Source organism: Bactrocera dorsalis, chromosome 6, assembly GCF_023373825.1.
Source record: "Bactrocera dorsalis isolate Fly_Bdor chromosome 6, ASM2337382v1, whole genome shotgun sequence".
In the NCBI taxonomy this organism is placed as follows: Eukaryota; Metazoa; Arthropoda; class Insecta; order Diptera; family Tephritidae; genus Bactrocera; species Bactrocera dorsalis.
Genome location: NC_064308.1, coordinates 36,805,824 through 36,821,815, shown reverse-complemented (window position 1 = coordinate 36,821,815; position 15,992 = coordinate 36,805,824). Strand labels below are relative to the sequence as shown.

General features: G+C 33.9%; 2 protein-coding genes across 26 annotated transcripts in view; one reads left to right on the top strand and one right to left on the bottom strand.

Moving 5' to 3' along the window:
* LOC105226621 (plasma membrane calcium-transporting ATPase 3) overlaps positions 1-15,992 on the bottom strand; it is a 529,385-nt gene that overhangs the window by 351,012 nt on the left and 162,381 nt on the right. The window contains exon 17 of one of the 24 annotated variants that reach the window (XM_049460170.1): positions 328-9,486. The exons of the other annotated variants lie outside the window; for them this stretch is intronic. Within the exon in view, the coding sequence (XP_049316127.1) occupies positions 9,364-9,486 (123 nt within the window). The 3' untranslated portion in view covers positions 328-9,363. Of the gene's footprint in view, positions 1-327; positions 9,487-15,992 lie in introns of those variants that run through there. 24 annotated transcript variants of the gene reach the window in all.
* LOC125779365 (uncharacterized) overlaps positions 1-15,992 on the top strand; it is a 168,122-nt gene that overhangs the window by 141,941 nt on the left and 10,189 nt on the right. The gene's annotated exons all lie outside the window — the stretch shown is intronic.

The following is a 15,992-nucleotide window of genomic DNA, read 5'->3' as shown; positions in this document are numbered from 1 at the left end:
ACAGTACGCACAAATATATATGATAGGAATAATAATTTGACTTGATTTTCTATGCCTTTATTGTTTTTGATACAACAATGCTTGAAATGGAAAATCGAAAAAAAACACGTCTAACCAGGTCAAAAATCAAGGTTATGTTGAGAGTTTTCTTCGATTATCGAGGTGAGGTGCACTAAGAATTCCTTCTGACCGGCCAAACTGTCAAGAAGGAATACTATTTATGTAAGCTATTTGTAAAAAGAGGCCAGACAACTCTTGGTTTGTGCACCACAATAATGCACTGTCACTGTTTCTTCGTGAGTTTGTCGCCAAATTTTCACTAATATATTTTCAACTATCGATTCGCCTGATGTATGTAGCTTCGTGTGGCTTCTGGCTATCTAGTGAGTCAAATGGCCTCTGCGGAGGAAATCGTTTTACTGGAAAACGTTGACTTTAAGGAGGACGACATATCGCTCATTTGCTGCAAGACCGGCATAAGTCAAAAAAATCGATTTTCCAGAAAACGCGCTTAAAGATTTCAACTGACTACAACCTTACACGGTGACTCCAACCTTACACCTCTTCTCAAGCGGAGCATATAAAAGGTATTCATATGAATTTTTCACTCAACATGAAGTATGATATAACGAACAATTCTGCAGCATTAACTCAAAAATCACGTTTTTTGATCTATGCCGGTCTTGCAGCAAATGAGCGATATGTACATTGTGAAGAATAATTTATTCTTTTAGTATTTTAAGATTACGAACAAAGTCTAACCATTTTTTGCTCATAGGTATGTATATATGTATGTATTATAGAATTCTAATTATAATAATTATTAGACAGTTGGCAACCACCTATTCGAATATCGAATAGTGCAGGGGTGGGCATATTAGCCCTCAGTGGCATTTTGCCCGTGCGCATTTTGTGGGCTGGGTGAGGGGATAATCGCGGGCAAACATGAAGAGGGAAGTGAGAGCAACGTATTTTACCACTCCATATTTATAAATGAGAGCAACGTATTTTCCCACACCATGTTAACATATGAGAGCGCGCGCATATATGGGAAGTTGCACTGTGGGTAATAACTGTAAAATTGCCTAACAATTTTAAGTTTCTTTGTAACTACTATAAATTTATAAAATGTAAGACAAGTAAAAAAAGTATAATAAATATTTAATTTTAGTATGCATTTTTTTAATGTCTTTACATCAGCATTTAATTTTGTTTATTTGAAATAATAAATTATATGTTTGGTTTAATTTCATTTGCTATAGCTACACGCATTATTGTACCAAAATTTTAATCAGATAACCTACTTCTTATTTTAGATACAATTTTCGAAGCAACAAGTTTCAAACCAGGTTATTTCTTAAAACTTCCTTATAAAAAGTAATTTCAATAATAACTTCAATTTATGAACCACTGTTTCTTCGAACACATATGACCAAATGAATCTTATGAGAGCGGCATGTAAATAATTACCCAACAACCCTTCAACCACCAACCAATCGTAAAATTTCCAACGACTTGGGGTTTTCCGCAGGGTTGCCAGGCTCGATATACTGTAGTAATTATAAAAATTGTCTTCAATATATTTGAAATTTTCTTAAAATAACTCAAATTCAGAATCGAATGCTATTATTTACAAAAACTACATATGCGTATTGAGTAATGGCAACATTGTTCGAATTCCGCTCGTAGCGAAGTGAGAAGATGTTTCTTCCATTACCGTTTGTATTTTATTTGTGTGCTTAGTGCAGTGATGCCCAGACGCACACTACCAAACTGTGTGCTTGTGTTGGAGTATGAGAGAGCTTGCTGCTACACCCAAAAAAAATACAAAACTTTAGTATTAATTAATATAAAAAAAATTTGAAAGTGATTCGACAACTTTTACAAAATTCTGAAATTAATGAAATTCCTTATTAATTTTTTATCAATTACAAAAATAAAGACAATTCACCTGTCAAAAAGAAATTAAAATTCAAAAAATTTTAAATATTGAATTTATGTTGAAGTTTTCACCTAAACGGCTGTATGAAAAAACGAAAAATCAATATTTTCATGGTTTTGAACCAAAATTGTTAATCAGCGCGCACATACAAATTACATGCGTAGCAGTCAACAGTCGTTGTAAACATTAGAGATGGGCGATATTGCGATTTTTAAATCACTGTGATTTCAGTGATTGCTATTTTTAAATCACTGTGATTTTATATTGCTATTGAGATCGCAACTAAGTCGACGTTAAAACGGAGACCTTTTGTTGTTGTTGTTGTTGTAGCGGCAGATTCTGCCGATTTGACAGTGTTTGGCCGAATACAAGTCCGGGTCCCGTCCAGTTACGTACACCCGACTGTCGTGGGAACGACTGACCCTTTTGTCGTTATTGGCGGTAAATTCTCTTTTGGTTCCTGTAACTCGAGTCAAGTTTTTACGCCTTTCTTTTCACTACATTTTCGCAAATGTTGGAGCGGTTCGGCTAACTGAAACTTAGAGCTTATTGCATAGCATAATATTTTCAAAGAAACTCCATAATCCATCAGAATGTTTTGAATACCCGCTAATAATATTTTCAAGACCAAATTAATAACGGGAGCTTCTTAATCTTTGGGAAAATATTAAAAACCCGTAATTTTTTTATTCCATATTTTTTCTGAAATTAATTAGTTACAATTCTTGTTTTCAACACAAAAAGCTTTCAAATTTAGTTTTAACAATAAGTAAAATTAAAAATTTTATTAAAACAAATTAAAATATTCCATTTTGATTATATTTCATCTACCACTTCAAACACACACACATCATCATTCTTTTCCTTGATACATTTCCTGCCATTATTAAAAATTATAAGAACGTTACACTCAAAACTTCAAACCGCTATGACGCAAAATAGCATATACGATATATACAATACCCTGAAGAAAGTTGTTACTTTTCTGCTATTTGCTATTGTGATCGTAATTCACAGGTTCGAACTGCTATCGTAAATCACAGGTTCGAACTGCGATCACAGTTTCGAACTGCGATCGCAATCACTGGTTCGAACTGCGATCGCAATCGCAGTTCATGGAAGCGAACTGCTATTTATAAAAAGTGATCGCAGTTGCGATTTGCGATTTTTCAATCACAGTGAAAAAATCACCGGTAGTGAAATATCGCTCATCACTAGTAAACATGCGGTTTACTCGTGTATGGGCTTGTTCGCGTACCGATCCATGTTCACGAAAATGTTTGATTTTTTACGATCGGTGCGCGAACGTGTTTATCGTGTATGGCGTTGTGAGCGCACAAAATCTCAGTTCTCTCATGTCGTCGAGCAGTGAAGATCGCGGACAATTGCAAGTGTTAAGGGGAGAGGCTGCTTTAGAAGCTTTAAAAAATCATTTTTTTTGAGGATTTTTTTGGAAGGGAAAGAAATAATTGATTCAAGCGAAATTTCTAGGCTTTATAGTCATATATTTGAACATCTTTCACAAATTTTTTGAATAAGAAATCTTTGATATTCTGCCTTTAGGAAGCAATTACCCGATGCATCTCGCATATGCATTTATCAGGAACAAAAAAATTCATGTTTTTTAATAACTTATCTTCTAGTTAAACTAAGAGAATTCCAAAAAAAATTTACTTTATTTTGTTTAAAAATATGTTCAAACTTGACTTTTCCTAGTTTTTTTAGTTTAAATAGAAGATAATTTTATACCAAAGATAATAAACTTTGCCCAATTCCAACTTTGCCCGCCAATTAAAATAATCGTAAAAATAAAAAACCGAGAAATCGCGCTTTCCGCTTTTTGCCCAAGCGCTCGTATACTTGTATGTATCTGTCTGACGCTCGGACACTATTTCCCTTCTAGCTTCGACAATATTCCAATCTATAACTTTGTTTGTTGTTAGATAATTTTTAAGGAGATTTAAGCGATCGTTTGAAGCTTCTAAAGCAGGCTCTCCCCTTAATAAAGATTTCGTATCTGAATTTATTGATCTTATAAAAAATTAATTGGCAATTTGGCAAACGAAAAGTGATAAATATAAAAATAAAATTGAGAAAAATAAAAGTTGGAATAACTTATTAACGAAATACAAAGAAATAGATAAAAGTGCTACATTAGAAATAAATTTGAAGAAATGTTCCGCTTGCCTGTCGCACATGTTAACTGTGTGAAGAACGAACGCAAAATGGATTTGTGTGTCGTGTATGGGCAAACGAATTCACACAGATCGAACGCACAAGTGTGCCCGTGTATGCCCTTTTTACTTTAAGCCACTTTCAATCAATAATGCCATACCGCGCAAATATATATTTATTTGATGATTTCTTATATTTTTGAAAATATGTGTTATGTGTTACCTTTCTATAGCGAATATTATTATTTTAATACATTTCCAGAGGCAACTTAGATTTTTAAAATTTAACAAAACAATTATAGAAAAAAACCTAAATTCTTTGAATATTTTGATAAAACAACCAAATTGAAAATATCACAAATCATATATTTATATAAGCATTTTCATTAAATGGAACTGCAATATGTTTAAAGACAATATATATAATTGTCATAAGTATCTTTTCTTTTTTATACATATGTATGTGCAGATATGCATATGTACGTATAAAAGCCCACAACTTCAGAAAAGTTTTCCCAATTGTAACTAAAATGAATTTTTACAATTGGCATCACCACCATTAACTGATCTATCACATGTACAGTGGTGTGAACTAAATAGGAACAACCATAAGGTGTTGTGAAGTTTTAAAATATGCTGTTTTCTTATTAAATAAAATTGTTTTTAGATATAAGTTTAACTTATATATTTTTTTCCCTAACAGTGATTAGAATTTCCAGCATGCAAAGGTAAATTAATAAGATATTAATGCGAATTTCTAAACCCTGCAAATTATGTTTACCTCTTTTTGTTCACACAACTGTACAATTCCGATATGAAGTAAACTTCCGCTCTTTAATTTGTGTACAATGTCAGTATTGCCGCAACCATTCTGCCAGGGATAATGGGATGCCCAACTTATTCCAGTGTGAGAGCGCCTCAAAATAAGCGTTTTTTATAACATTTTCCATTATGGTCAGATCGAACAAAATAAGAATTTTTGGGCATTTTAAATTAAAATACCCAACATTATTTACGATTGCAAATTATTATATATTGGACTTTTAATATATGGCGAAACTACTTAATTCCTTTTTTATGATTTTATGGTATTTTAAAACAACTGACTTTCGATCTTCCAATACTTAATAAGGTGAATTAAGTCTGTTAGTTCTCAATTAATAAATGTTTTTAACGATTTGTAATAGAAAATTAATTCTATTATGCATCAAATTACAAAACGTTTCATGAAATATATTTAAATTTCGCATTTTCTTTGATTTTCATTGTTTTAAATTTTTATTTAGCAATTGTTCTCTCACTTCCAGTGAGAAAGGAGTTGGACATCTCATTATCTCTGCATTCTGCGATGAACATTAAGTTGCGGAGGAATGTAATTGATTTTTTTCGCAACTTCTTATGCCCTTCCCTCCGTACACTGATATTCCCCTCATCTATCCCCAGTGCGCACTTTGCTAACTTTTGGGGCAAAAATGTGCACATCCCTGGAATAGTGGATTACAAGAATTTTGTGGGTGGTAATAAATACATCGCGTCTACCACAGCGTAAGAATTAAGAATATTCCTGATTGTGACGCCGTGCGTGGCAGCAAACACTCGTGTCAATATAATGTTTAAGTGATATTTGTATTAAATATTTTCAAAGGGTAAGTATATGAAATACTCAAAAAAAGTAGAGTTTTAATTTTAAACACGAAATTCTACAAATGGGGCCTCGTCCTGGATCCCCCAAGAGCGATTCCCCTAGGAAAAATTCATAAGTGAACGTATTTTAGGACTAAAAAAAACTATTCGCATACTAGCGGTATGGCCTAAAACGGAGCTCTTCGGTAACAATTTAAAGTGATTGTGTAGTAAAAACTAACGGGCATACTGGTGATCTGGACCAAGACCAAATATTTCAATAAAATAAAATAAAAAGTTAATATAGCAGCTGAGGTAGAGCAGCGTAGAAGAACAATAAAAATTAGTTTTTTTTAATACTTATAAATACATAGTCGTAGTCGCATGTACATATAGATTGTCAAAAAAGTCTTGCGGTTCAGCGATTTTATCGTAATTTTCGACGACAGGCCTTCCGGAGCGTGGCGCATCTTCGACCACCTCTACACCAGAACGAAAACGTTGAAACCATCGTTGTGCGGTGGAAATGGAAACTGTATCGGGTCCATAAACTGCACAAATTTTATTGGCGGCTTTAGATGCATTTTTGCCTTTATCGTAGCAGTACTGTAAAATATGCCGTATTTTCTCTTTATTTTGCTCCATGTTTGCGACGCTATAACTCGCGAACGACTTAAAAGAAACGACAATCAAGCAACACGTGTTAGCGCGTGAAATGAGCTTTCCAAAAAGGTATAGCATGACCCGATGCGACGAATAAAACTAGAACCACGCGCTTTCAGCGCCAACTAGCGAAAATACCGCAACACTTTTTTGACAACCCAATATATACGTATGTATATGCATATACACTATCATATTTACTTATAAAAATTTGTATCGCAATAACTGTAGCATTCGCATTTTAAATATGTCGGAGCGGTAGTACTTGTATTTTGTAAGGCAGTGTACACATACAGTGGCGGACAAAAGTCTACATACACCCCCTATTTTCTTTGATATGAGAGTACAAATAGTTTTTAAAAAATGTATTTATACAGTTTTATTCCAATATTTATTATAATAACAATGAACTAAAAAAAATCATTATTTAACATAAAACAACAAATTTATGGAAGAAAAACTCAAAAATTGCTTTGACAAAAATCTACATATAGTTCGAATCTCATACTTTGTACATTGTTATACAGTAAAGAGTATCCATCCAATAATAATAAAAAAAACTCTAAACTATAACGGATTCCAGAGTAGAACACCACGGAAGGAACCTCTTATTTCTGAAAGAACCGGAAACTTCGTTTAAAGTTCGCCAAAAAACACAAAGAAAAGGAAATGGGTTTTTGGAAAAAAGTTTTATTTACAGATGATTCTAAATTCACTCTTTTTGGAAGTGATGAAAGGGCACAAGTTTGGAGGAAAACTAACGCTACGCTTGAACCAAAGAACGTAGTCCCAATTGTGAAGCTCGGTGGCGGCAGCGTAATGGTTTGGGGAGCTGTTGCGGAGGTAAAATAAAAGTGTAAAATGATACAAAAAAAAATGAAATCATCTACGAACAAAATTCTCGACATCAGAAGTGGGATCGGTTAAGCCTACAATTCAAGATTCGTGCCAAATCCTCGCAGCGATAGAAGAACAGTACCCGAATCTAATGGACGTAATCAAGTCCACGCAGATACCAAGATCGTTACTTTGCTAAAGTTCAATTTCTATAATGACGGAGCGGATGGCTCTGCATGGTGTATAGCGGTGGACCTGATTTTTGATGAAAATACCCTAGAAGCCGACACAATTGTGCGTTGAACAAGGCGCTTGACGGCAGCGCATTACATTGGTTATCGCAATTATGATTCGCAATCTTAACCAAGTGAAAAACTAAAACCTTGAAGGAAATCGCAGTGTCGGTAGCGTTGGCACACATGGCGTTAACCGACAATTTATTATGCTGGGTATGTACCTCCAATGTAACAAGCCGCAATGAGCTACAACTGGCCTACGCTTTTAAGAAGCGGATAACCGGCCCAGGCGGAGGAGGTTCAAGTTCCAAGTTAAATGTCACTATTGAGAAAGGATTGACCATAAATTTGTCGAATGCCATAGTTGACTGGAAAGGAAACAGACAGCAAAAGGAAACAATCACAAAGGGAGCAGCAATTCTGGAGTGAAATATCGGTCGAATATACAATGTTTAAGTGCAACGAAATGGGACATTACTCATGTTATGAAATCCGAAAGTAAGAGTTGTAAGTTGTTGAGAGTTGAGTTGCGTGCGCACTGGTGTTAGTGAAAATTATGATTGGTTGGTAATTTCGAAATTGATTTATCTGAATCCGAACGTTGATTCGAATCGGAATACTAATCAATTATAGTAATGAATGTAATGTGCAATGAAAGGTAGGTGAAAGATTGTAACAAATAAAAATTAAATGTATGGAAAATGAGAAGCGACCAAAATTATTAGGAACTCATTATACAGTGTGCATGTGTATGTGCGCTAGTGTGAGCTTATTGATCAGCTCGCTTTCGCATAGATTGCGATGCACGATAGTTGATCAAAGCATAACGAAAAGTTATGAATGACAGACGTAGATTTTTAACAAGAAATCCGTGGTTTACAGAATGTATGAAAAAAATAGTTGAAAAACGGATAGAATTGACTGAGGTTACCGATAATTGGCTAGTATCTGAATAACGGTAGTCAAGTTATCAGCTAAACTAAGAACTTAGATAAAACCTATAAATTGAGAAAATGATTTTAATATTGAAAAATACAAAGAAACGGTAAAAACAAATGTTTTCCTTTCCTTTACCCGATTCTAAAGGTGGTATTCCGTGGAACACAGTGCATATAGACAATAATGAGTGAAAAAAATTACTTAAAGGAGTACGTAATTGTACTGGCAGATTCATTTACAAAATTTGTTTATTTTCATCACACTTTATACATTTACGCTGAAAGTTATATCAAAGCCGTCGTTTGTTTCTTTGGTATACCTACACAAATTATAAAGTATCAGGGCTGTAAGTTTGGAAGTTCAGGATTCCATGAATGTTGTCCTTCGCAAAAAAATGAGGTACAGTTAATTGCTACAAATGAGAACAGTATAAAAGGGCAGGTGGAACATATACTCATGTTAACTGCCGTCGAAACCAGTCAAAGGTCGTGGCCAGATGCCTTAATAGTACAGTTGGCAATGAATTGTACGGCCAATCGAGTCACCAAGATCAGGTTATTGAAAATGCAAATCTGCAAAAAGTTAGACCTTATGCTGCTAAAGAAGATAAAAAAAGATTACCAACCAAAACTTATAAGTTAAGAGAGAGATATTATATGTATGTATGTTTTAAAATCATTAACAAGCAAAAACCATATACACTAGTTAGAAAAAGTTTGCATACACAGTCAGCTATGACTTTGTAAGGTCCATTTTTCCTATTAACATTAATATTATTATATTTCTTTATTTAGAATCTTAAACGTAATATTCAAGAGCTTAATTTAATTATTTTTTGTTTAAGGGGCACACCTAGTGTGACAGCGTAAAAAGAAGGCATTTTTTGAGATCAAAAAAAAAACTAGTCAATCAATCGTTTTAAAATTTTGAGGGTATATTTATACATGTTTTAAGAGTACACAAAAAGAAAGAAAATATTAAATATTTTTGAAATGACAAGCGATCTCCGGCGGCCCAAAAAAAAAAGGTTTTCCACTGCTGCCATGATTGCAGCCCTCTCTGTTGATGAAACCTAAAAAAAAAAAAATTCTCGTTAAACTAAAACATATTGTCTGTACGATGACCCTCGGGCTAATAAAAAAATCAAAAACTGACAAAATGGCGGCATGTTGAATAAAAAGTTAAATTTCACTCAAAATTATGGTCGTTTTTGGCCTGCCAAAATTCGACTTTTGATTAGATCAAAAAAACTGGAGGGTCATCGTATGGAGAACTATATAGAGAAGATGCAAAAAGAAATTGATAGCGATCGGATCATTTGTTTTCGAGTAATCACTCCAGCAAATTCGAAAAATGCTGTTTCGAGAAAAACGCATTAAAAAAATGTCCCGTATCCAATGCAACTATCTAACTGCCGAGCGGCTACTCTTTAAAATGGCTGTAACTCAAAAACTGTTTCAGATATCGATTTGAAATTTTAGTACGTTATTTTTAAAGGTATAACCTATCGAAATATGAAAAAATCGATTTTTTTTAAATTTCGCACTAGGTGTGCCCCTTAAAAATCATGTGGCTACATCGATGCTATCGATTAATTTTTGAAAATAGGGCCATCACTGGCGCAAAAAAGTTTGCGTTCAAAATTTTAAAAGGGAATTCCCACATTACAAATTCAAACGAAACGGTGAAAAAAGTATTTATTTAAGCGTTATTAATATTCTTGCGATAATTTTTTATTTTTTAACTCGACAAATTGCAGCCATTTATTCAATGTGTCGAGTTTTTATCAAAATTATCGTACGAATATTAATAACGTAAGCGGAAAACAATTAGTTTTGGTGAAAGGGAAATAATCGTTAAATTATGGAAAGGCAAAACTTTGCGAGAAATCGGTACAACTGTAGGTAGAACTCACTCTTCTATTCAAAGAGTGATTTGTAATTATAAATCAAGAGGTTCCACAGTTGCTAAGCATCGTTCTGGACGTCCTTCTAAGCTCAGTTGCCGAGAAGAGCGGTACATTATTAAAGATGTACAACAAAATCCTCAACTTAAGGCTTCCTAAATAGCGAAAAAAGTCAAAGAAAGGTTTAATAAATCTATCTGCAGCGATACTGTATGTATAATTCCCCCAAAAATAAACGGATATCGTAGTCGAGTTGCACGAAAGAAACCTTACATATCGCTTGTAAATAGACAAAAGCGAAGTGCACAAAAACTTGGTCTCGAAAATGTGTTTCACTTTCAACAGGATAATGATCCGAAACACACAGCAGACATAATCAAACTATGGCTGTTATACTCGTATAATGCTCCGAAGCAATTGCATACACCTCCACAAACTCCAGATCTCAATCCTATTGAGCATTTGTGGGACTCATTGGAACGCAGGATTCAGGAATACAGTATTTCATCAAAACCCGACTTGAAAAAGATCATTCTCGAAGAATGGAATAAAATTTCTTCAAAAGAGACGGCAAAATTGGTAAAATCAATGCCTAAGCGGTTAGCAGAAGTATTAAAACATAAAGGATACCCCACAAGTTATTAACCATTAATGGACTTGTTATGTCGGGGATCAATAAGTAGGTGTAAAAGGAAAAACACAAGTTGATAAAGATAATTAATTTTGCATGAATTGGAAAGTAAGGTTAAAAGAAAATGTAATGAAAAGAATTTATGAAATGTTATCAAGAAACCAATTTCCACATTTATCTGATGCTTACTTTTTTCTATTGCTAGATTTTGTCTAAAAACCTCAAACTTTATGTGAAGAAAAGTTAATGAAATGTTTAAAAATAATAGAAAAGTAACAACTGATGTGTTAGAATATTGTGGTCTAAAGTAAACACATTGCGACGCATTGGTGGCATATGTTACGGTACTTTGGATTGTAAATGCGCAAATAAGCAAAGCAGCAGGTTTGTGAAACGGTTACTGAGTGAGGTCTGGTCGTATTTTGCGAATAAAGAGAAGAGAAGCAGGAACTGTTCGGTACCTTTAGAGCAATAATTAACCGGTATGTCTCCGCAGAATCAGTTCGAAAAGTGATATCGATAGGATCAGAACTTGCTGTGCTATATTAATAAAAATATAAAGTGAAGTTATTGTACAAAGGCAAGATAAAAGTGTGAAGTGATACAAAAAAATGGAATAATTTTCGAACAAAAACACTGACAAATATTACTTCTACACTAACATCAAATTGTATTTATCTCCCATGTACAACACAATATTGAATGTATAGATGTAACCAGTAGGAATGTTTTTTGTTAACGTAAATTCGAATATACCAGTTTTATCAAATATACGATATATGTACATATATAAAAGTATTGAATTTTGAAATTTTGTAAGATAGACGCCGATACTGTAAAGGGTATGACCGTGGACATGTTCAGGGAAAAATTGAGAGAGCTTAAGTGTAGTTAGGAAGAAGAAAGACTTACAGATGAGGTTGTTGCAACATACATACATATGGTTTTCGACGATGAAAGCGATGACGAAGGAAGTGGAAAAGAATTAGCAAGTTCGCGAGACACTACCGAAGACAGAAGTTTTAATAGGGTGTTATTTACGTTGCGCGATGTAGAAGAAAGTATATCCAGTTTTTATGGAGACGGTACTTATGTCTAAAACGGTAGGGTGGAACGATTTCCAGATGTTCATATGTATATAGAAAACAGTTGTTGAAAGGAGCAGCCAAGCTATTTTTTCGAAGAGCTTTAGGAATCAGAAATTCCTATAGTTTAAAGATAACCTTGAAGAGTTCGGAAAGAAGTTGAGTGCCGCAGAGGTACACCGAACGTTGAGGAATAGACGAATGAAAGTTTGAGGAATATTTATACTCCAACATCGAATTAAGTTAGCCAATATCACTCGATGAAAACAGCATAATGGAATATTATCGTGGAGGGTATATCGGATAGTTGAGAGAACAAAATTGTGTTGTATCCGACGGGAAGTTTGAAGGAATTGAATGATCAAATCCGGGTATATGAAAGAATTAAAGGTACAGAGTGGTAAATCCGTCATCAAGTACAAGTAAAGGTACCGAAGATAAGGTTAAAAAAGGTGCTACCGTTGTAATAAGGAAGGTCACGCATGCAAAGTCTCACAGTAGGTGATCGAAATGGTATAAGAAAAAGTGAGTATATTTTCGTAAACGCGGTGATTAACGTGATCAAGTTGTAGTAGTTGATACGTATTGAGGTACGATACGTTTATGAAGCTAGGAGAAATTAGTGTAAATTAAAAAACGATAAAAAATAAGTGTTGAAAGCCTCAAAGTTCAAAGTAAGGAAAAAAAGGAAATGCTCCAAATTAATAGATCTTACATGTCCCAAAAAGAGCGATTTTGATGACAATTTTCGGATATTCTGTATTAATTCATATATTTTAAAATATTATATTTTAAGTGCCTTTATTATACCAAACCCCGTGAATAAATTATCATTTACGTATTAATTCACAAAGTTTTAAAACCTTCCCTTGAGTACACTACGTACATACTTATGTGTTCAACAATTGATCTCGCTTGAGAATGTTTTTCATTAACCCCTTGACGTATCAATTAGCGCAACGAAATTCGCTTCCAACTGTTCGAACACAACTTGCACTAAACAAACCAGTTTTGATGCTTACGAGCTGACGCATGCTTGTTTTACAAATTTACAAAAAAAAAAATACTATGATTTAATTTTAATACGTAACAAAAAATATGGCTAATTACACAGTGGTTTTATGTTTACATTATTAGCTGAAAATAATGGGAAAATTTCAATTCTCTTTTCATTAAATGTACACTTTTACGCCCCACGAGCCAGACTTGTGATAATCATGTTAGGCACAAAAATTGTACCACGAGTCAAACTCATGCAAATACTTACGTCAAGGGGTTAAAGAGTTTCTTTTAATATAAGTAAATAAAAATGAACTATTCAGAAATTGGTATAAATAAATAATAAACAAACCTAAGAGGCATGTTTCTCTGACTTTAATTTGCGTCTCTCAAGTGACACTTTCCACACATATGAATTATAAGATGCACCTCCAAACGAGCATTACCTGCTCTTACAACCATTTTATGGTCACATATCTGCAACAGTCTCTTCATTTGGTCTTACTCACACAATTGCTTTAGTATTTCTTATTGAAATACAAATGTTCATTATGATGGGTGCATAATTTGAAAATGCATCCCATCAATTGCTTCAATTGTTGCAGGAAAGCCAAACTTTTGAAAAAGTATTTCTTAACATCACCTTCGTCTTGCGCAGCCATTTGAAAGGCTATGTGATACGTGCACAGAGTTTTTTCAATGGCTCTGCATATTTCATTTAGGCAAGTCAACATAAAGACAAACATATACATATGTACATACATATAATGATCACTGCTAAATTGGTGTTGATAACCAAGGCAATTTTCTGCAGATTTATTGTGTGTTTCCGGGTAATAAGCATAGATAAAAATACTACGTTTCATGACATCATGGTAGTCAAAAAGCGGCGTTTCACAGTTGTGAACGCAACAACGATGCCAGAAAGCCAAAGAAGGACTGTTAATCATCGATTTTTCAGCACTAATTCCTTTATTATATTGACGTGAATAATTTGTACTAATTTGAACTAATTAAAAACACTTGCTCGAGACAAGTGATGAAAGGAAGGCCCTTTCCAACATTTTGAACGTGTTAGCACCAGAAATTTCATTCCGGACACAAAACTTCTTTATTGAATAGTTTCGCTCATCGTAAAAATCGCCGAATATTTCGACAAATGAGTTTTCCAGCGAAATTTAATTACAAAAGTCTGACTTTTTTTGCTAATAGTAGTCTTAAAATAAAGATTGGAAATATACGTAAGATTTACTAAAAAATCTGATCACACAAATTACCCACCCACAGCTCTACAAAAACGAAAATAAAATTTTGTTCGTCTTAATATCTTAGCAAATTTTGATGTTTTAAGTTCTATATTACGACCTCATCCATGAAAAAATTGTGTAGTCGTAAAAGTCTTTATTTTATAGTATTTTATTTATATAATATTTATATCGGTATTCTGCTTGAGACGATTGTCTCATGTCTCTAATTGTCACAATAGTAATTTAGTGATTCTGTTAGTCAGGAGTCACATTTTGGTATTCTGGCAGATACTGTATAGTAGTATACTGTATCTGCCAGAATACAGTAAAGTAGTATACTGTATAGTAGTATAAATTGCGAAATCGAGGCTGATTTTGCAAAAAATGCCGCCGTTAGAACCTTCTCCAGGACTAAAGGAATACCGTGCAAATTTTCACGTCTTTCCGTGCTGTGGTTCGGGAGTAATGCTCAGACATACAAGGAAAGGCGTTTCATTTTTATATATAAGATAAAATTTTCACTACATTAAATAGTTTATTATATAAATAATATAATATAATAATATATACCACAGCAACGCGTGGCCGGATCTTCTAGTATACAAGGTGCGTTCCAAAGTAAACAGGACTTTTCGAATCTAGTGGCGCAGGTGCGTTAGAATCTGCTAGCTTTATCGATTGTCCAGTGAGAATTTCTTTACATTTCATTAATTGGAAGTGAAGTTATTGCGTTTTAACTATCAGTATGTTTGTGTTATCGGTGCGAAAATGAGTTTTAAACAAAGAGCCAACATTGAATTTTGTTTTAGAATTGGTAAAACTTTTACCGAAGCGTGAAATAAGTTTATGGTGATGATTGCCTATCCCGTAGCTAATGCACAAGTGGTTTCAGCATTTTCAAAGTGGTCGTGAGGACATAAGTGACGATCAACATGTGGGCCATCAAAATCCGTGACCACCAGAGATTCCATTGAAACTGTGCGTGAATTTATCAAAACTCAGCCGAAATCATCATTGAAATTCATGGAAATGGAATTTAAAATTTCGATTATTGCATTTTGACCAAACATTTGGGCTTACGAAAGGTATGTGTACGATTTGTACCGCACAAATTGATTGACGACCAAGAATTGCTCAGAATCTAACATTCGAAGGACGATTATTTGACCAAAAATCACATTTTACCGTATTCACCTGATATGGCACCGTGCGACTTCTTCCTTTTCGGAAAAATTCATTTGCTCATGAAAGGAAAGCGTTATGCAGACGTAGAGGCCATTCAAAAGGCCTACTGGCGGCCATACCGAGCTAAAACACTCGTTCGACATGTTTTTGGACCGAGCAAAAAGCTGTATTGAAACAGAAGGAGGCTATTGCCGAAATAACCATATGTTCTGTTTTTTTTTTTTACTTTGAAACGTACCTTGTCTAAATATAATCTATAGGGGTATTCAGACCAGCTTTGTTAATTCGTTAGTCGTTACTCGGTAGTTTTTACGTGGGTTTTGTTTTTGTAAAATTAACAGATTATCGTTTTACCGAGTAACGAAGTACCAGACTGGCAAGCGTTATAGTTTTTTCGTTATTTGGTAACATCACAGCTGTTTTGTTTGCGTTGTTGCCTCAAAAGTTAACTTAATTCATTGCGAAAAAATACATTTGCTATCTACTACAAATTAGTTTCTGATAAATTTTTCAAAAGTATTTAAT